Source organism: Diospyros lotus, chromosome 9 (assembly GCF_014633365.1).
Source record: "Diospyros lotus cultivar Yz01 chromosome 9, ASM1463336v1, whole genome shotgun sequence".
Lineage (NCBI taxonomy): Eukaryota > Viridiplantae > Streptophyta > Magnoliopsida > Ericales > Ebenaceae > Diospyros > Diospyros lotus.
Window position 1 is genome coordinate 15,274,145 of NC_068346.1, and position 21,457 is coordinate 15,295,601.

At 42.4% G+C, this 21,457-nt stretch overlaps 1 protein-coding gene across 3 annotated transcripts in view; it reads left to right on the top strand.

Annotated features, from left to right (window-relative positions):
• LOC127810649 (mRNA export factor GLE1) overlaps nt 1-21,457 on the top strand; it is a 69,066-nt gene that overhangs the window by 40,897 nt on the left and 6,712 nt on the right. For 2 of the 3 annotated variants that reach the window (XM_052350223.1, XM_052350225.1), the window contains exon 13: nt 13,333-13,416. The exons of the other annotated variant lie outside the window; for it this stretch is intronic. In XM_052350223.1, the coding sequence (XP_052206183.1) occupies nt 13,333-13,416 (84 nt within the window). The remainder of the gene's footprint in view (nt 1-13,332; nt 13,417-21,457) is intronic. 3 annotated transcript variants of the gene reach the window in all.

A 21,457-nucleotide genomic window follows, 5' to 3' on the forward strand; every position in this document is an offset into this window, starting at 1 on the left:
CACTTCTAGTATATTATAAATTATAAAAGGACTTGTCAGGGTCTCGACCTGACAATGGGGAAATTCTCCTTGTGAGGGGAATTAGGGTTGGGTTTGAGAGAGAGAGAGAGAGAATGAGAGGGAGAGAAGGAATAGAGAGAAATTGAGGGAGGGATTGACTGTAAATTCATCAAAGTATTCATTGATTCCTTTCATTAAAGGGAACACCCCTTTATATAGGCCCATCCTCTGCCAATCATCGATAGTTACATGTTAACAATCGGTGGTAACTTCCCAACCATCTTAACAATTTGTCCAACCACCTAACTGCCCTTAGTCGTTTAACCCCCTAGCTAACAGCCTATTGTTATTTGTTATAGCTGTAGCTAACAACCTAACTAATCCCACTGTTACAACCATCCCTACTAACCATCTAACTACCATAGGGTCCTGACAATTACCCCCTGGTTCAGAACTTTCTTGTCCTCAAGAAAGTGAGAAGCCAACCAACCTTTTTTCTTCCAATCTGTCATGGAAGCGGTCTATTGGGAGTTCTTTTAAATTTTTGCTAGTCGTGATCTTCATTTCTATGTTTATAATTTCTGCTGTAACCGTTAGTGTGCTAGAGGACTAGTAGAATGTGTTAGAATTAGTGTTTGTTATGCGGTTATGGGTGAGGGCCCAACTGTTAGGAGAATATACTCCCCCAAACAGCCTTACAAATATGCCTCTCGTGCGCTTGGGAAAGGCATGCATGAAAATCAACAAAATTCTATTTCTCCTATCTGACCACTCTCTCTCTCTCTCTCTCTCGTTCATCTTGCTCTCGTTCGTCCCTCTTCTATCATTCTCTTCTCTAATTTCTTACTTGTTCTTCTTCACTGTTGTCTCTATTCTCAAGTGGAGGACTAAATCTCCCTACCAATTCCATCGGATTAGTAGGAGGGTTGCAGCTGTCACAACAAGGCTGTAACATATTGGTGTTGGAGCTCGGTTTTGGCCAGTGGGTGGAGAAGGTAGCTCATGGCGGAAGGGACATGTATGAAGAATTTTGAATCCCAGTTGCAGCAAATTGGGGTGGTGATAGCTGAGTGCCAAAACAAGATGGAGCAGTTGGAGTTGGGTACGACCCGAAATTAGGAAGTGATCCTTGCGTTGGATCGTAAGGTAGAGGATGCCATGGATGGAATGGGAAGGAGGCTAGAAGGATCTATCACTCGAGTCCAGGAGGAACTGGGTGCACAAATGCGACAGTTCATGGCCATGTTAGGCCGTCAATACTTGATAAGGCTAGCGCCTGAGTTTCCCCCAAGGGAGGGGATAGATCCTATCCTTCAGAGGAATAGGATTGATCGCGAGTTAGAGATACAGGAGGACAAGATTAATCATGGGGGCAGAGAAGAAGGAATATTGGGTAGGGGACCTGGTGGTCCGATGAACCATCAATCCCAGGGATTCCCTATGCATAGAATGGAGATTCCAATGTTTGAAGGAATTAACCCCCGGTGGTGGGTGAGGAAATGTGAAAGGTTGTTCGAATGGTATAATGTCCCTGAACAGCAGAAGGTACCCTTAGCAGTTGCCTACTTCAACGAGGAGGTCGACGCCTAGTATTAGGGGGTGATACGACTAAGGAGGAACCAAACATGGGGGGAGTTCATTGAAGGATTGTGTGGGAGGTTTGGAGAAAGAAGCATGACTGACATTGTGGAAGAGTTCAATAAGCTCAAACAATTGGGAAGTGTGGAGACGTATCAGAAACTCTTCGAGGAGCTAAGGTCTTACATGATTCAACACAACCCTTATCTAACCGAAGCCTATTTTATGTTAAGATATTTGAGTGGCCTCAATGATGAACTAAGGCCAATGGTGAAGGTGTTGAGACCCCAAATCGTGGCCCAAGCATCGGAGGACGCTAGGTTACAGGGGTTGGTAGTAGAAGCCTTGATAAGGAAGCACAGGCAGCAGGCGAAGGGGATGGTGGCAGGAATCTCAAGTGGAGGTGGGAGGCATTTTAGCCGAGAAATAGGCAGGGGTAATAGTGGGGTAAAGGGGATTGCTAGCTGAAACCAAGCACCTTTTGGAGATCAATTGAGGGAGCAAAGAAGGTTAGCAGGTTTATGCTTTAGATGCAGAGAGAAATACCACCCCGGCCAACCCTGCAAGAGGTAGATCTTGCTGCTCGAAGGTGGTGAAGGTAGTGACCAAGAAGTTGGGGAAGAAGAGGATGGGGGTGATGTGAGCATGGAAGATAATGGATGACAATTACTGGAGGAAGAGAAGCTGGAATGTGTAAACAGGAAAAGGGTTGAGAGTGATGAGGGGAAAGTGGATTCAGTGGGCACAATTCTTTTCAATTGTGGCCAAGGAAGACATACTCGAGGGACAAGGGGAGTAGGGACAAACTTATCTGACAGTTAACAGCCTAGTAGAGCCTCCTGATCAGGTAATCCATTTGGCATTACTTAATGAATTATTGGTCAAATATGAGGACCTTTTTGCTGAGCCAAAGTCCCTACCCCCTAACTGGTTGTTTGACCATTCAATTAACCTGAAACCAAATACATGACTAGTTAACATTAGAGCCTACCGATACCCACCCATCCAAAAGAATGAGATTGAGAAGATGGTTAGGGACATGCTCCAACAATCTATTATCAAGCCTAGCTAAAGCCCCTTTGCCTCCCCTGTTTTGTTGGTCAAAAAGAAGGATGGAACGTGGCGGTTTTGTGTAGACTACCGCCACCTGAATTCCATAATAGTTAAGGATAAATTTCCCATACCTTTGGTGGAGGATCTTTTGGATGAACTCCACAATACCCAATTCTTTTCGAAACTCGACTTAGGGTTATCATCAAATTAGGATGAAACACAAGAATACGCCTAAAACTGCATTCAAAACCCACCATGGACACTTCGAATTTTTGGTAATGTCATTTGGGCTTATTAATGCTCTAGCAACATTTCAATCACTCATGAATCGTATCTTTGAACCCCATCTACGGAAATTCATCTTAGTGTTCTTTGACGATATTCTCATCTATAGTTCCACTTTTGACCAGCATCTACTTCACCTACAAACCACCCTTGACATCATCCTATCTCACCAATTATTCATTAAGAAATCCAAGTGTGAGTTTAGCTAAGGGCAGATGGAATATTTGGGGCACATAATCTCTAAAGGAAAGGTGAGCACTGACCCTAAAAAGATTGAGGCAATAGTATCTTGGTCGAGACCAACAACAATGAGGGCCTTAAGGGGATTCTTTGGGCTAATAGGTTATTATCGGCAGTTTGTTAAGAATTATAGAGTGATCAGCTTCCCCTTAACCGAGTAGCTGAAGAAGGGGGGATTTAGTTGGGGGCCCAAGGCAAAGAAGGCATTTGAAGATGTGAAGGAGGCCATGAGTAGGGTGCTTGAATTGAAACTGTCGGATTTCGACAAGCCCTTTATCCTAGAGATTGACGCGAGTGGCACTGGTATCGAGGTTGTGCTGGTGCAGGAAGGAAAGCTTATTGCCTTCCTAAGTCAAGTGTTGGGCCCTAGGCACTCCGGGCTAAGTATTTATGAGAAGGAATTCTTGGCAATCCTAATGGTTGTGGATAGATGGAGGCATTACTTGGAAGGGGGACGATTTATTATCAAGACAGATCACGAAAGTTTAAAGTTCTTATTGCAGCAAAAGCTTCAAACACAGCTTCAGCGGAAGGGTATGGCCAAATTCGTGGGATTAGATTATACTATACAATTTAAAAAAGGAAAAGAAAACATTGCCACGGATGCCCTTTCCAGGTGCCATGAAGAGGGAAGCCTTGCAACAGTCACTGTGGTGACTCCACAGTGGTATGAAGAAATGATTAGCAGTTATGTTGGGGACTAGAGAATTACGGCCTTGCTAGGAAAATTGACTGTGGGTAATGGAGAGATGGAGGGGTATACATTGAATGCGGGAATGCTGAGATTGTAGGGAAGAATAGTGGTTGGGGACAAGGCTGATCTCAAAAGAAAGATCATGCAGGCCTTGCATGAGTTTCCCTTAGGGGGCCATTCAGGTGAGTAGAATACATATGTGAGGGTTAAAGGAATATTCTATTAGCCGAGGATAAAGGCAGAGGTCAAGGAGTTTGCGCGGTAATGTGATGTATGCAAGAGGTGCAAAACAGAGCTGGTACCCTACCCTGGATTACTGCAACCCCCTACCCATTCCAAAACAAGCTTGGTCGAGTGTATCGATGGATTTTGTAGATGGGTTACCTAGATTAGAGGGCAAGGACAGTGTTTTGGTGGTGGTGGAATGGTTCACCAAATTTGCCCACTAGGGTTGTCCCATCCATATACTGCTCAAGAGGTAGCCAGGGTCTTCTTAGATCGGGTAGTCAAGCTGCATAGTGTTCCTCAGAACATAATCTCGGATAGAGACAATATCTTTACCAGTTTGTTGTGGTAAGAGTTAATGAAATCATTGGGCACTGACCTAAAATTATCCACAGCATACCACCCTCAAACAATTGGTCAAACCGAGAGGGTGAATCAATGACTTGAAACCTATCTAAGGTGTATTTGCCTACTGTGCCCCAAGGAATGACATAGATGGTTATCTTTGGCGCAGCGGTGGTACAACGCCACTCTACACTCATCTAGTAAGGTAACCCCCTTTGAAGCTTTATTCAAGTACAAGCCCCCAGTGCTACCAGTAGGAGAAGGATAAAATGTGACCTCGGTGGAAGAATATTTACAGAGGAAGAGGGAAGTGACTCAGCAAATGAAACAAGAACTGGCTTCTGCTCAGCATCGCATGAAGCAGTATGAGGACAAGAAGAGGATGGAAAGGGAGTTTGAGGTTGGAGAAGAGGTGTACCTAAGGCTGAGACATCCACATTTGAAGTCACTGACACAAGGAAGGGTTACCAAGCTTAGCCCCAGGTGCTTCGGATCTTTTCCCATAACTGACAAAGTGGGAAGAGTGGCCTATCGTTTGCAATTGCTGGCCAAAACTCACATACACCCTGTGTTCCATGTTTCACTACTAAAGAAATAATCTATTGGGGGGCAACCGGTAAGTCCTGCACTACCCTCTCTATCCAAGGGAATTGACCAAGCTATGGAGCCTGAGGTCATACTCGAGAAAAAGTGATCCAACGTGGAGGAGCTCCATTGATCTAGGTTTTGGTTAAATGGCAAGGCAACACTACGGAGAGCAACACTTGAGAATACCTCCTAAATTTGCTCAAGAAGTTTCCCTGCTCTGTCAGCCTACTTAATCTTCCTTGAGGACAAGGAAGCGTTTAAGAGGGGAGTATTGTCACGGACTCGGTCTACTGGGAGTTCTTTTAAATTTTTGCTAGTTGTGATCTTCATTTCTATGTTTATAATTTCTATTGTAACCCTTAGTGTGCTAAAGGACTAGTAGAATGTGTTAGAATTAGTGTTTGTTATGACGTTATGGGTGAGGGTCCACCTGTCAGGAGAATATACTCCTCCAAATGGCCTTACAAATATGCCTCTCGTGTGCTTGGGAAAGGCATACATGAAAATCAACAGAATTCTGTTTCTCCTATCTGACCATTCTCTCTCTCTCTCTCTCTCATTCATCTTGCTCTCGTTCGTCTCTCTTCTATCATTCTCTTCTCTAATTTCTTGCTTGTTCTTCTTCATTGTCGTCTCCATTCTCAAGTGGAGGACTAAATCTCCCTACCAATTCTATCGGATTAGTAGGAGGGTTGCGACTGTCACAGCGAGGCTGTGACACAATTTGCCATGTTGATTAACCCGGGCTGCTGACTGTTACCAGCATTCTTGCGGTTGGATCCCCACTTTTCTGCAGTGGTTTGTAGAGAAAACAACTTCGCCACCTGGTTCAGCCGGGATTTAATAGTCTTCCTCAACCTCTTCCCAGTTATTATCTTGCACTCCCCACTGTCTATGCTCCCCATCAAAGTTACTGATCTTCTGTCTTTCGTGATTGTGACTTCCAGCTTGTTGAAATTGAAGCTGATGGTACTAACGGTCTGCATCCAATCCACCCCAACACGACATCATAGCCTTCAAGTTGTAATAGTTGTAAATCTGTCGAGAACGCTTCACCTTGCATTTCCCAGTGAAAATTCGTACAAGCCATCCTACTTACCATTTTTTCCCCATTTGCAGCCATCACCATCAATGGTTGCACCCTTGCGGTCGTACACCCCAATTTCTTCGCTATTTCTTCACCCATAAAGCTGTGTATTGCCACTATCGAGTAGAACCATCAATTTTTGATTTCTTGTCGTCCCTTCCATCGTGATAGTCCTACTGTCTTAATGCATGTAAGGAGATCACTCCATTCTCCGCTTCTTCTACCACTACCTATTCCTCATGTGGAACATCTTCAGATGTGAGCTTTTCTTTGCCTCCTTCCAACATTAGCAGTTGTTTCTTACACTGATGCCCGGGTATGTACCGATCTCCACACTAGTAACACAAACTAGCTTGTCTCTGCTGCTCAAAGATCCCAGAACGGCCTTCAAACGACGAATTTGCCTTTGTCACAAGCAGAATAGTATTGCCCTTCATCTTTTAGCCAAATTTCCCTACTTCCTTACCCTCACAGATGAAGGCAATCTGAATGTTGCCAAAAGAAAGCTGTTGTTTTTTCATCAAAGCTTCCCACCAGCAGCTCCTATAGCCGAGCACCTTCAGCTGGCTCCTTCATCGACTTTGGTCATTACATTTTGACTGCTGGCCTAAGTTCGTCATTTAGGCCACTTATGAAACTCGAAACGAAGTAGGCTTCACTTGATCCCGGATTCAACGTGTGCATCACTGACTTGAGTTATTCAAATTTTTCTTGGTATTGCTATATTGTTCCTACTTGCTTTGTTTGTTGAATTCTTTCAGAACGTCCCCTGAATTCCGGTCTCCAAATCTTGTATAGAAATCCTCCACGAATTGTGACCAACTATTGCCTTCTTGCGATTCATACCAATCTTGAAACCAAGAATCAGTAATGTCATTCGAGTAGGTTGCTGCCAATGTAATTGTTGAAATCCTGAATGATTTGAAGGGGATTTGGAGGAGATTGTGGTATGAGATTGAGATTGAGAGATCCAATATTTGGAATGTTTAGGCTGTTTATTTGGGGCTGATTATTTTGGGTTTAATTTCATGTTTCCATATTTGTTCTCTTTGTTCACGTTAAATAGGGATTAAGCATGTAAAGGAAAAATATACTTATGGAATAAAAAGTCTGATTCAATTTCCATATTCTCATCGTCTTCATGGTATTAGAGCCCAGGTCACTCTGAAAACCCTAGCAAGCCATGGTTGACAGCCATGAGTCCACCCAGTTGGTAACTCAGGAGGGAGAATCAGAGATAATCCCCTCCATGGGCTTAACCGACGGGTTTGAAAATTCTTCAATTTGTCTTACCGTAGAAAAGCTGAATGGGAAGAACTATCGAGAATGAACCCAATCCATCAAGCTGGTCATCGACGGCAAAGGCATATTGGGCTTCCTTACCGGCGAGACCAAACAACCATCTTCCAAGGAGGTAGCGGCCTTCCAGAAATGGCGGTCTGAGAATTCCCTCTTCACCTCCTACTTGATCAACTCCATGCGACCAGCAATCGACAAAACATACATGTTCCGGCCGACAACAAAAGATGTGTGGGAAGCTGTTCGCGAAACCTACTTCGACGTCGAGAATGCCTCTCAAATCTTTGAGATAAAGACTCGATTGTGGCAGATGAAGCAGGGAGAGAGGGAGGTGACGGAATACTTCACGGAGATGTTGGGTTTATGGTAGGAACTGGATCTCAGCTGTGAAGAATCTTGGGAGTGCACGAGTGACAATGTGCGATTCAAGAAGAGGATGGAGAACGAGAGGGTGTATGAATTTCTGGCCGGGCTCAACAGAGAGCTCGACGGTGTGAGGAGTCGAGTCTTGGGTCGTTAGCCATTACCTTCCATTCGGGAAGTATTCTCTGAAATACGGTGTGAAGAAAGTAGGCAAAAGGTTATGTTGAAGGAGAAAATTGTATCTGGGCCTGACGCTTCAGCCCTTGTAATCCGTGGGCCTCCTACTAGATCTGGGTTGAGACAAAACAAAAGGCCATTTTGTGATCATTGCAAAAAATCAGGCCATTCCAAAGATACCTGTTGGGTTTTACATGGCAAGCCTACTGATTAGAAGCCCAGACAGCCCAATAAATCTCATGGGTACCAGGCCTTGACTGAACAACAAATAGAGACAACCCATCATACTCAGTCAGCCTCTATTGGGGGTTTTAACCCCGAGCAACTTGAAAAGTTATATGCTCTTTTTTCGACCTTACAAGCCTCGGGTCAGTCTTCTACACCTCTGCCATCGGGTTCCTTAGCCCACAAAAGTATCTTTTTAACTACTCTTAGTACTACTTCACGTCGTACTCATTGGATTATTGATTCTGACGCATCTGACCTTATGACTGATACCCATTATTTATTTTTCACATATTCACCTTGTGCTGGTAACTTGGAAGTAAAAATTGCAGATGGTACTTTACCCCCAGTAGCTGTCAAGGGGAGTATCTGTATCTCTAAATTTATTACTTTGGAGTCTGTCCTACATGTTCCTAATCTATCTTGCAATCTGTTGTCTGTTAGTCAGCTAACTAACTAATCTCATTGCTCAGCTACATTTTTGTCTTCCCATTGTGTCTTTCAGGATCTATCATCGGGGAAGACGATTGGCAGTGCTAAGGAATACGAGGGGCTCTACTACTTTGATGACGCTCGCATGAGTAAACAGTGTCATCCTTCTATTTGTAATTCTGCATCTAGTCCTAGGGACAATGACCTTGTGTTATGGCACAAATGAATGGGTCATCCAAATTTTCAATATTTAAAACGGTTGTTTCCTTCACTTTGTTCGAATAAAACTCCTTTGGATTTACAATGTGAAGTATGTGAACTTGCAAAACATCCTCGCATTACTTTTCCCTCATGTCCTTATAAACCATCACTGCCTTTTACTTTGATTCACAGTGACCTTTGAGTGCCTTCACGTGTTCCCAATCGGACCCACACAAAATAGTTTATTACCTTTATTGATGACCATTCTCGTCTTTGTTGGGTGTATTTACTACATGATAAATCTGAAGTTAGTTTTGTCTTTATGAACTTCTACACTATGATTTACACTCAATTTCACACAAAAATTCAAATTCTTCGTACTGATAATGGCACTGAGTACTTTAATCATTCTTTGGGCCCCTTTCTTCAAGACAAAGGTATTGTTCACCAGAGTTCTTGTGTTCACACCCCCTAACAAAATGGGGTTGCTGAACGGAAAAATCGGCATATTCTTGAGGTCACTCGTGCCCTACTATTTACCTCTCACATGAAAAATAATTTTTGGGGTGATGCCATTCTAACCTCGGCATTCCTCATTAATCGAATGCCTAGTCGAATTCTTTCATTTGCAACCCCTCTCCAAAAATTCTTGTAGATCTTCCCTAATTCTCGGCTCAATTCATCTCTCCCGCTTTGTGTTTTTGGGTCCACCGTGTTTGTCCACATTCACACCTCCCAACGTACTAAGTTGTATCCGAGAGCCCTCAAATGTGTCTTCCTTGTTTACTCCCCTACTCAGAAGGGTTACAAATGTTATGACCCCCTTTCACAGAAATTATATGTTAGTCTGGATGTCACATTTTTTGAGCATACTCCCTACTACTCGCTTCAGGGGGAGTCCTTGAGTAAAGCTCGACCCTCAGACACCGATCTCGATGTTGCAATCTTTGAGTCTACCTCTTACGATATACCCTCTCCTTCTTTGTCCAACGCAGAAGGGATCTTGAACTCAGGGGGAGATGTGGGAAAACAAACAGATAGGGAACCACTTGTCTACTCAAGGAGACCTAAATCAAAGCCCGATGAGACCCTCACATCCGAAGCACCAAAAGAGTTTGAACCGGTGATAGCTTCGACTACTCACGAGCCAAAACCCAATCCTGACCAGGTAAAAAATCTTGATGATTTACCCATTGCTCTTAGAAAACAACCTCGTTCATGTACTCTCCATCCTATCTCAAAATTTGTATCTTACAATGTTCTTTCTGCCAAGTGTCGTGCTTTTATGTCTAACCTTGACAGAATCCAGATTCCTAAGAATATTCAAGAAGCCTTGGAGGTTCCAAAATGGAGAGAAGTAGTGATGGAAGAAATAAGGGCATTAGAAAAAAATGGAACTTGGGAGGTGATGATGTTGCCAAGGGGGAAGAAATTAGTGGGCTGTAAGTGGGTATTCATGGTGAAGTACAAGGCGGATGGCACAATAGAGCGGTACAAAGCCCGCCTAGTTGCAAAGGGGTTCACTCAAACGTATGGTTTTGACTACACTGAGACATTTGCACAAGTAGCAAAGCTGAATACCATACGAGTTCTCTTGTCCTTGGCAGCAAACCTGGACTGACCACTCCATCAGTTTGATATCAAGAATGCCTTTCTGAATGGTGAGCTAGAGGAAGAAGTATTCATGACACTACCACCAGGATTTTACAAGGAGGGAAAAGAAACCAGAGTAGGTAGGTTGAAGAAATCTATATATGGGCTCAAGCAAACACCAAGAGCGTGGTTTGATAGATTTGCGAAGGTAATTAAGAATCAAGGATATCAACAGGGACAGTCAGATCATACTATGTTCTTCAAACAATCCAATGATGGAAGAATGACCATTTTGATCGTGTATGTCGATGACATCATACTCACTGGAGATAACATAGGAGAGGTGGAGAGGTTGAAGAAAGTCTTAGCCACAAAATTTGAGATAAAAAACCTAGGCCAAATGCGATATTTTTTGGGAATGGAAGTTGCCAGATCCAAGAAGGGAATTAGTGTCTCTCAGAGAAAGTACGTTCTTGACCTTTTGACTGAGACTGGTATATTTGGTTGCAAGCCAAGCAATACCCCGATTGAGGCAGGGAAAAGAATGGAAGACGTTGGAAAGCCTGTGGATAGAGAGAGATATCAGAGGCTAGTAGGTAGATTGATTTACCTATCTCACACTAGACCTAACATTGCTTTCGCTGTAAGTGTTGTCAGTCAGCATATGCATTCACCAAAGGAGAGTCACCTAGAAGCAATGTATAAGATTCTCAGATATCTGAAAGGCTCACCAGGACGAGGTCTATTCTTTAAGAAATGAGACAGTAAGAAGATAGAAATCTATACAGATGCAGATTGGACAGGCTCAGCAGAAGACATAAGATCCACTACCGGCTACTGTACCTATGTTTGGGGAAATCTAGTAACATGGAGGAGTAAGAAGTAGAATGTGGTAACCAGAAGTATTGCTAAAGCTGAATTCAGAGCTATTGCACAAGGGATGTGTGAAGGGCTATGGTTACAAAAGCTTTTGGAGGAACTACATATCACGGTAGAGTTCCCCATCAAACTCTATTGCGACAACAAAGCTGCTATCAGTATTTCCCATAATCCTGTTTAGCACGACAGGACTAAACATATAGAAGTTGACAAACATTTTATAAAGGAGAAATTTGAGAAAGGGATAATCTGCATGACCTATATTCCTACTAGAGAACAATTGGGAGATATATTCACTAAGGGGTTACAGAGGTCTAGCTTTGAAGAGTTTATCTGCAAGTTGGACATGATCAACATCTATGATCCAACTTGAGGGGGAGTGTTGAAATCCTAAATGATTTGAAGGGGATTTGGAGGAGATTGTGGTAAGAGATTGAGATTGAGAGATCCAATATTTGGAATGTTTAGGCTGTTTATTTGGGTTTAATTTCATGTTTCCATATTTGTTCTCTTTGTTCACGTTAAATAGGGATTAAGCATGTAAAGGGGAAATATACTTATGGAATAAAAAGTCTGATTCAATTTCCATATTCTCATTGTCTTCAGTAATCTTCTGCTCCTCTGGGGGTCTAATAGAGGCGGAATAATTTTTCACACCTCCGAACCCACCATCGTAGGTTCTGTCCTTCAAACATCGGCATGTCTAGCTTAGGCATAGGAAATTGGGGACGGTATGAAACCGAAGGCATTATTGACCTCCAACCAGCCCGCCCATTTCTGACCTCCACAGTTAGTACAGAAACCTCCAAGCCCGTGGTTTCCACGATTCTTGTTGGAGCGGCTGATTCCTTTCGGCATGCTTGCCCAATTCCGTCGTCCTCCGCTACGAATCTTTCTGCCTCCAGATCCACTGTTTCAGCAGTTCTTGGTGCTGTCCCATGCTTGGACAAGATCGGTTCTGATTGCTCTCTTGGAGGAAATTCGGGTGATATCTTGACTGAATTTTGATCCATGAACATGAGCATAAAGCTCTGGATTTGGTCCATCACTTCTTGAAATTGTCTGAAAAATTCCTCCCACATGTTCGCCATCTCTTGATCAAACTTGTGATCAATTGTCTGCTCGATCTTCTGTTTAATCACACCATCGATGGCCACCATCTTCCCTTGAACTCCCGCTACCGCCGCACTCACTTGCTGAATTTGCAGCTCCATCTGCTTCAATCTTGTGCTATCAGCCATCGTTTCTTGTTTGAATTAAATTGCTGCAAGCCTAGATTCAAGCACCTGGGCACCCTTTCTACAATTCCCACACCCAGTGCCTACTGTCACCCTTCAATTTTCTGGATGGGTCGGCTTGGCCTCCCTGCTCAAATCCAAGATCACCACACCAAGTCATCGCTCTGATACCAATTGTCTAGGTCTCGATCTGACAAGGGGCAAAGGCAAATTCTCCTTGTGTGAGGGGAATTAGGGTTGGGTTTGAGAGAAAACGAGAGGGAGAGAAGGACTAGAGAGAAATTGAGAGAGGGATAGACTGTAAATTCATCAAAGTATTCATGGATGCCTTTCATTAGAGGGAAAGCCCCTTTATATAGGCCCATCCTTTGCCAATCATTGGCCGTTACATTTTAACTATTGGCAATAACTTCCCAACCATTTTAACAATCTGTCCAACCACCTAACTGCCCTTAACCATTTAACCCCCTAGCTAACAGCCTATTGTTCTTTGTTATAGCTGTAGCTAACAACCTAACTAATCCCACTGTTACAACCATCCCTACTAACCATCTAACTACCGTAGGGTCCTATCAGGACTACAGTCCAACTCATCCTACAATACTTTGCTATATGTTATTTGGTTATAAATTTATAGGGGATGAGGAAAACCTGAACTTTAATTCCATATGCCTAGCAGTTGCATGAATGATGAAACTCTAGCAGGCTTGTGTTTGCTGAGACTCATTCTTACATGGACATTCTTTTCACATAGAGAAATGACTACATGTGAGATAACTGATTGTTGCAATTTTTTCCAGTTGTTTACACTTGTGTTTATTATGAACTAGGTCCCACTTGTTATGGATCTTGTCCTTGCCAAGTTGAATAAAGTTTGCATCTACACAGTCCCAAAGTATATTTCTTACTCCAAGGTACTGAACTTCCCTTGATAATCCATTTTTTTTGGTGATTGCCATATTTCATGTAAAATATGTTCTTGTTTGCTGCATAATATCGTGGCCACAATTTTCCATCAAGTGCCTGAGAAATTTTAGCTGGGTTCCCATTATTCTAGGATATACAAAGAATAGGAAAGGATATACAAGAATAGGAAACTACTAATAGAGAAAGTTGACCTAAATCAATCCTTCAATTCTAAATTTATTATAGGATTCTAACACTCTCCCTCAAGCTAGTGAATAGATGTCAATCATTCCCAGATTACTTACAAATGACTCAAATCCTGCTTTTGATAAAGCTTTAGTAAAAACATTAGCTTCTTGTGATTTAGTAGGGATATAGGATATGACAACATCTCCACTTTTGATATCTGTTTTGATGAAATTAGGTCAATTCTCACATGTTTCATTATGTCATACTAAATTGGATTATATACCATGTTTATGGCTGATTTGTTGTCACTGTACAACTTCTTAGGTTTTGACCACAAAACATTTAGGTCCCTCGATAATCTTTCCAGCCATATCAGATCACAAATGCCTTTGGCAATAACCCCATACTCAGCTTTAGCACTGCTTGTGGCCACTACAATTTACTTTTTACTCCTCCAAGTAACCTAGTTGCCCCATAGTTTTGTGCAGTAGCTAGTTGTAGACTTGCTATGCTCAATTGCACCTACCCAATCTGCGTTTGCAAAGCCTTCGACTTTCTTATGATCATTCTTCCAAAGCAAAAGTCCTTTTCCTGGGTCCCTTTTAGATAACTAAGGATCTTGTTTACGGCCTCTAGGTGTTTGTGTTGGTAAGTGCATAAATTGACTCACAACACTTACACAAAAGGTAATATCAGGTTTGGTAAGGGAAAGATAATATCAAATTTCCTATTAGACATTGGCATCTTTCCTTATTTATCACTTTCAGTGATCTTTTGTTTCCAATTTCGTTCTAATGGACTATCTGCAAGTCTACAACCAAGCTTTCAAGTTTCCTTTAAGAGATCAAGTGTGTATTTTCTTTGGTTTATGAAAATACCTTGTTTACTCCTCGCTATCTCTATACTGAGGAAATATTTAAGTGTACCGAGACCTTTGACCTTAAATTCAGCTCTAACTATTCTTTGAGCCTTTCTATCTCTTCAATGTCATCACTAGTTATCACCCTATCATCTACATAAACTATCAAAATTGATTTTTTTACATTTTCAGCTTGTTTGGTGAAGATTGTGGTCAGCCTGTCCTTGCCAATATCCAAACTGTTTCATAGTAGTACTAAACCTCATGAACCATTCCTATGGTGATTGCTTTAGACCATAGAGAGACCTCTTTAATTTAACGACCTTACTTGAGACTTTAGAGGATTCAAAGCCAGGAGGTAACTTCATAGACTTCCTCTTCCAAATTCCCATTTGAAAAAGCATTCTTGATATCCATCTAATGAAGTTCCCAATCTAGGTTGGCAACAAGAGACAAAAGGACCCATACTAAATTTAACTTTGCTACAGGAGAAAATGTTTCTTCATAGTTTATGTCATATGTTTGTGTAAATCCTTGAGCAACCAATCCTGCCTTATATCTCTCAATTTTTCCATCCAATCCACATTTCATAGTAAAAATCTATTTACATCCAATATGTTTCTTTCATTTAGGTAGTTCCACAATATCCCAAGTTCCATTATCAATCAATGCATTTATTTCCTCTAAGACTACTTTGTCAGGATTGGATCTTGACAAGGGCTTCTCTTCCTAAATAGAGGAGAATTAGAGAGGTTTAGGAGGGAAATTTGAGAAGGAAAGGAAGGATATAGAAGAATCGAGAGAGAGAGAGAGAGAAGGAAATGAATTATGTACTGATCGATATCCCTCATGAGCAAGAGCAGGGCTTTATATATAACCCTCTGCAGTAACTACACAATTCAATGTAACTACCTACCTTCTGAGTTATTACACTTAGGCCTTCCTTATAACAACTGCTTACAATATTTTCCATTTGGCCCTTATAACTTTTGGGCACATAACAATTCCCCACCCCCCCTTTAAGATGTTTCTTGTCCCCAAGAAAGTTAAAGCAGCCCGATCGCCTTTGGAATTACCGGAAGAGGTTGGGTTGACACTTCCAAGTATTGTTCTCTGGGTGTAGGTTGGACCAACAAACTAGGACTTGTGTAATTGGGGCCCCTTACTAATGCATGACTCATCTATCCACTATAGCCATCTGCTCTACTTGTTGGCTGTTGCTCCAACCATAGGGGGTAAAGTGGAGCTCGAGGGACTATTTCCTGTCGACTTCTTAAGGAGGGAGCCAAGAAACACAGGGTGTATCTATGTACCCTTTGGCAGTTGCAGTCGATAGGCCACCTTACCTACCCTGGCCACAATTGGATATCGTCCATAGAACTTCAGACTTAATTTGGTCACTTGTGACTATGCAAGGGTCTTCAAGTGAGCCTGCCTTAGTTTAAGATATATTGCTTTCCCAACCTTGAATTCTCATTCACTCCTTTTGTCTGCGAATTGCTTCATTTTATTCCGTGCATTAGAAAGTTCCTTTTTCAATGTGGTCAATACCTATTACCTTTGTTGTAAATAGGAGTCTACTGTTGCCACTGTGGTGGATTCTCCCAAGGTTGGTAGCAGTGGGGGCTTATAGCCATATAGGGATTACAAAAGGGGTCATATTCAGAGAGTTGTGGTAGCACGAATTGTAACACCATTGGGCCAAGGGTAGCCATTTGTGACAACCTATAGGGTGTATGAAACAGGCAGCGAAGATATGTTTCCAAACACTAATTAACCCTTTCTGTCTAACTGTCTGTCTTTGGATGATAGACCGAAGACATGTGGAGTTGAGTGCCTAAGGACCTCATCAATTCCTTCCATAGGAGGCTGGTGAATACTTTATCTTGGTTTGAGACAATGGATGGCGGAATCCCATGTTACTTCCCCACCTGATCTAGAAATGCCCTTGTCACTTCCTAAGTAGTGAAAGGATGGGCCAAGCTAATGAAATGGGCTTACTTAGTAAACCTGTGCACGACTACTAATATACAATCTTGCCCTTCTGACCTTGGGAGATCTTTCACGAAATCCATAGTGATATTAGTCCAGGTTTGGTTTTGTATTAGTAAGGGTTGTAATAGACCTGGGGTGGTATGGACTCATGCTTACACCTCTTACATATGTCACATGCTGAGATATAGTCCTCCACCATCTTCTTTTGTTGGGGCCAATAGAATAACTACTTGATTTTGTGACAAGTACTCTGCATGCCTGAATGCCCTCAAACAGGGGACCCATGTAAGGATTGGAGTATCTTCTCCTTGAGTGTGTCACAATCCCCGATCACTAATCTCCCTTTGTACTTGAGTATGCCATTAGTTAGTGTATAATCAATTCTACAGTTAGGGTCGAGAATCAATTGTTCTAAGAACTCCTTGGTTCATGCCCCCTTCTCATAGCTGTTAGTAACCTCTATGTACCATGGTCTGTCTTGATGATGAATTCCCCCCCCCCCTTCTAGTTAGTATCTCCACCTTTCAACCTCAATGAGGACTGCCAGTAGTTCTTTATCATACACACCGAGGCCAAGGTGTTTAGGGGCTAATGCCTAACTGATGAAGGCTAGGGGTCTGCCCTCCTGCATTAGAACCGCTCCTACCCTATTGTTACTGGCATTCGTCTCCAACACAAATGGTTTGTTGAAGTACAGAAGGCTCAAGGTTTGTACCTCACTTGTAACATCCCAGCATTTTAAGAAAATAAATTGGGGGTGATTTAGGGTTTTTAAGGAGTTCGATTGAGGGATTCTTGGCAGCGCGCCGAAGTGTTTTAAGGCCGGTGGATTTATACTGAAAAATGACGACATGGCATGTCATTTTGTAATTTTGGTAAATGGGTCGTCAAGTAATGAATTGGGCAATTAGGATAATCAAATATTTTGCTTGGGGGTATTTACGGAATTGCCAACATGTGTTAGTGTATTTATGAAATTAATGTATTTAAGGAAAGGGGTGCCTTTGAGAATTTGTAGAAGCTCAGGGTGTAAATGATATTAATATGGTGGTGTGTATGTAATTACCGGAAGCTGTGGGCGTTGAATGCAATTTCCGGAAAAGGCTGTAAAATCACCTTAAGTTTAATATTGGGGGGGGGGGGGCATATATAGGTTGAAGGCAACGTGTAGCGTGGGCAGTCGTGCGTGAGGAGGGCCAATTGAGGGACACGGGTTCAATTCCGCAGAGGCTCGCGCAAGGCTGGAGAAAATTGCTGGATTTTTCCAGCAAGCCATCCCTGAAATGACGTCGTTTCGGGGAGGCGGTGGGGGCAGCCGCTGGCTTCCACGCGGCTCGTTTTTGGCCGCTTATTTTTGCTATAAAAAGGCCACATTTTGAGGAGAAATCAGGCAGAAGAAGGCGTGGAATAGAGGAGGAAATTGGGAGTGGGAAGAAGGCACAAATAGCAGCTAAAAATAGGAGAAAAATCCAAGGAAAGTGAGGAAAATCTCGGATTAATTTGCGTTTAAAGTGGCCAGGTAAGTAGAAAGATTTGTTAGAAGCTTTGCATGGTTAAATTACAAGTTTTTCACGGTTGAAATTAATTATTTGGAGCTGTGGACTCATTATTTATTTTAAACATAATGCTCTGCAATGGGAGTGCGGAGAAGGCGAGAATCGGCTATATAAAGGCAAGTTTCAACCCGTCTTCGTACGTTCTTTAATTCGTTAACAAGCCCTTATCGTTTTGTGTATTTTACTTCTTCCCTCACTATGATTCGGTTCCACATATTAATTACATAAACACGCATGGTAACCATTGTATAACTGGTGAGTTGTTGATGAGGCTGTTGGCGGTGGTTTTAAGCTGAAAATGAGACCCCTTGCGATATTCCTTTCCAGCCATCATGGGGCTTTGTATTGCCCCGCTTCCTTGGGAATGATGTTGAACCCATGTGGGGTTAGGTTCTTAGAGAGAAAGTTGGGGAGACTCGGTGTGGCCGGGGAGCTAATGGTGTGTCCACTTGGTTGTCTCACATGGCAATGACGGTTAATTGACTAGCCTCCGCTTAACCGGTAATGGCGACTTATAAGTAGTGGGCTGGGACCTACCACCGGCCGTATGAATGCGGGTTAACGGTGTGTGGCATCAACTGTATGCACCAAATGGTTTGGGTGGTTGCGTGGGATAAGTGGGGTCATGTGTGCATGCATGACATGATATTTACGGGCTTGTGTGTGTATCGAGTAAGTTGCCTCTGCATGATGGTTGATAAGGGTTATGGGATTTGACGTTATGCATAGTACGGTGGTAGTGCATTGACGAGTGTGGGCTTGGGGACCATTTGCATTCCATGAGCATAAGCACGTACTAAACATGAAATAAATCATGACATGGGGTATACCACGTGAAAAGCAATATGAATGAAAAACGTGTGTTATTGAAGTAACATGACGTGATCACAAGTTCGTCACGTGTGTACATGATATATTGATGCTGACATTAGCGCACCTATTATTTTGTGTGGTGGTGTGACTGCAAGACGAGGATATCCATCTTTAATTGACTCGGTGGTTAACCAAGGGAGTTACAACTCACCAGACTCACTTGGGTTAAAGCCAAGACGAGGGATACTCAATGGATAACCGAGGGAGCTACGGCTCAACAAACTCACCTGGGCGAGAGCCAGGATGAGGGGTGGACGATGGTCTACAGTGTTTACGTGATTCCTTATTACACGTACATGGCATATGGGGTTCACACTGGTGTATGTTGTGTGAGCAAGTAATTAAGTGGTTATATCTGGGCATCATTATATCTATGTGCGGCATGTGGGGGGTATGCACGTGGTTACTTTCATGGCATTTCTAGATGTGTACGTTTGGCATGTGGAGTGCACATTAATACGTGTAGCATGAGCATTCATGCATTTGTGAAAGTCTGTAGTATAGCGTTATGCTTAGTGTGACTAAAGTCATGGCACAGGGCATGAGTGACCATAGTGGGGCATGGTTGTGCATGGGGTTCTTGGCTGCATGGTATCGATAAGTTTAGTGTGAGCATATGGGCTTTGTTAGTAATAGCATAGCCGTCTCTCATATGACAGGTAGTGTGAGCTCGCTCTGTGTCGATTTCATACTGTGCCCTTTCATTTCAGTTATACTTGCTAAGCCTTGTGGCTCACCTTGTTTTTGACATCATTCTAGGTGTGGGAGTGCTGATGCCGAGGATAGGCTTATAGCGTGTCGAGCTTAGAAGGCTACGTGTATAGGGCAGTCCCGACCAATACGATCTTTGGGAGTGTGTTGTGAGCAAGGGGGCCAGCTACTGGGACCGATTAGTTCTTGTTTGGTTGATGGTGGTTGCGGATGATGAACCCCTTGAAACATGTAGTTATAATTAAGTTGCTACCGATATTGTAAATAGTAATTGAGCAAAGTTTTGGGGTGTTACATCACTCAGGGCCTTTTTCAATAACTCAAATGATTCTTCCGCCTTGTCACTCCAATGAAACCTTTCTTTTTTCAACAACTCCGTCAATTGCTTACTTATCATGCCATAATTCCTTACAAATTGCATGTAGTATCCTATAAGCCCTAAGAAACCTCTTAAGGCCCTAATGGTGTAGGCTTGGACCATGAGATCACTGCTTCAACTTTTCTGTGGTTTGTGTTGCCCATGTACCAAAAATTATATGCCTCAGGTACTCCACATGAGGTTGTGCAAATGCACACTTGGACCACTTGACATACAAATGGTTGAGTCCAAGGACTTGAAGTGTTGTTCTTAAGTGGCTTAAAGGTTGTTCTCTTCGTATTTCAATTTTTATTTTTCAGTTTTGAATTAATTTTTAGTTTTGTGTTTTGAGTGTCTGTTTTGAGATAACTGAAAACGTGTTCTTTTTGTTTATAGCATTTTTCACGTTTTGGAAATTTTCAGCGTAGTTGTGATGAAAACAACTAAAACAATTTTTTGTTGTTTTGAGTTTTCTTTACAAAATTTTTTCTTGTTTTCGAAAATGCGTTTTTGAAAATACAAAAGTAAATTTACTGTTTTAGAAAACTGGAAACTGAAAACGGTCTAAAAATAGCAAAGAGAGCAGGGCCTTAGGTATTGGGAAAAAGAGGGATTGTAGATAAGGATATCATCCAATAACACAAGGATAAATTGGCGTAGGTAAAGTTCAAAAATATAGTTCATTAGGGCTTGGAATGTTGCAGGAGTATTGGTGAGGCCAAAGGACATTACCATGAATTCGTAATGGCCTTGGTGGGTGCGAAAGGTAGTTTTGTGGATGTCTTCTGGGTTCATACAGATCTTGTGGTACCTAGATCTTAGGTCAAGTTTGGTGAACACTTGTGCACCCCCCAATTCGCCCAATAAGTCCTCCACAATGGGTATAAGGAGTTTATTTTTGACTGTGAGGGCATTAAGTTGGCAATAGTCAACACAAAAATGCCAACTATCGTCCTTCTTCTTAACAAACTAAGGGTAGGTTTGATGATGGACTTCTGTAGCATGTCCTTGATCATCCTTTCTATTTCGGTTTTCTATTTGGGAGGGTAACGGTATCCTCAAATGTTTATGGGCTCCAAGTTAGGTTTGAGGTTAATGGTGTGGTTAAAGGGTCTCTTTGGGGGTAAGGTATTGGGTTCCACAAACAAGTCCTTAGACTCAACTAGAAGTGACTCAAGAGACTCAAGTTCATGTACTTGCCATGGCCCTTTGGGTTGTTCATCAGTGGTGAACCTTAGCTCTCCTTCTATCTTCATGTCCTCCTTTGATCTTTCCATGGCATGGACTGAGAATAATTGGGCCACTAGTGATAATTTGTTCCTGAGCATTCTCAGAACCTCTTCCTTGTTATCATTTTGCACACCCCAAACTCCACACTGCTCGTTAGTCTCATCCTTTTCTCTTCTTTTTCAAAAGTGACTTCCATTTTATTGAAGTCAAATCAAATTGGACTCACATTCCTCCTCCAATCAAACCCCCAACACAATGTCATAGCGCCCGAGCTTTAG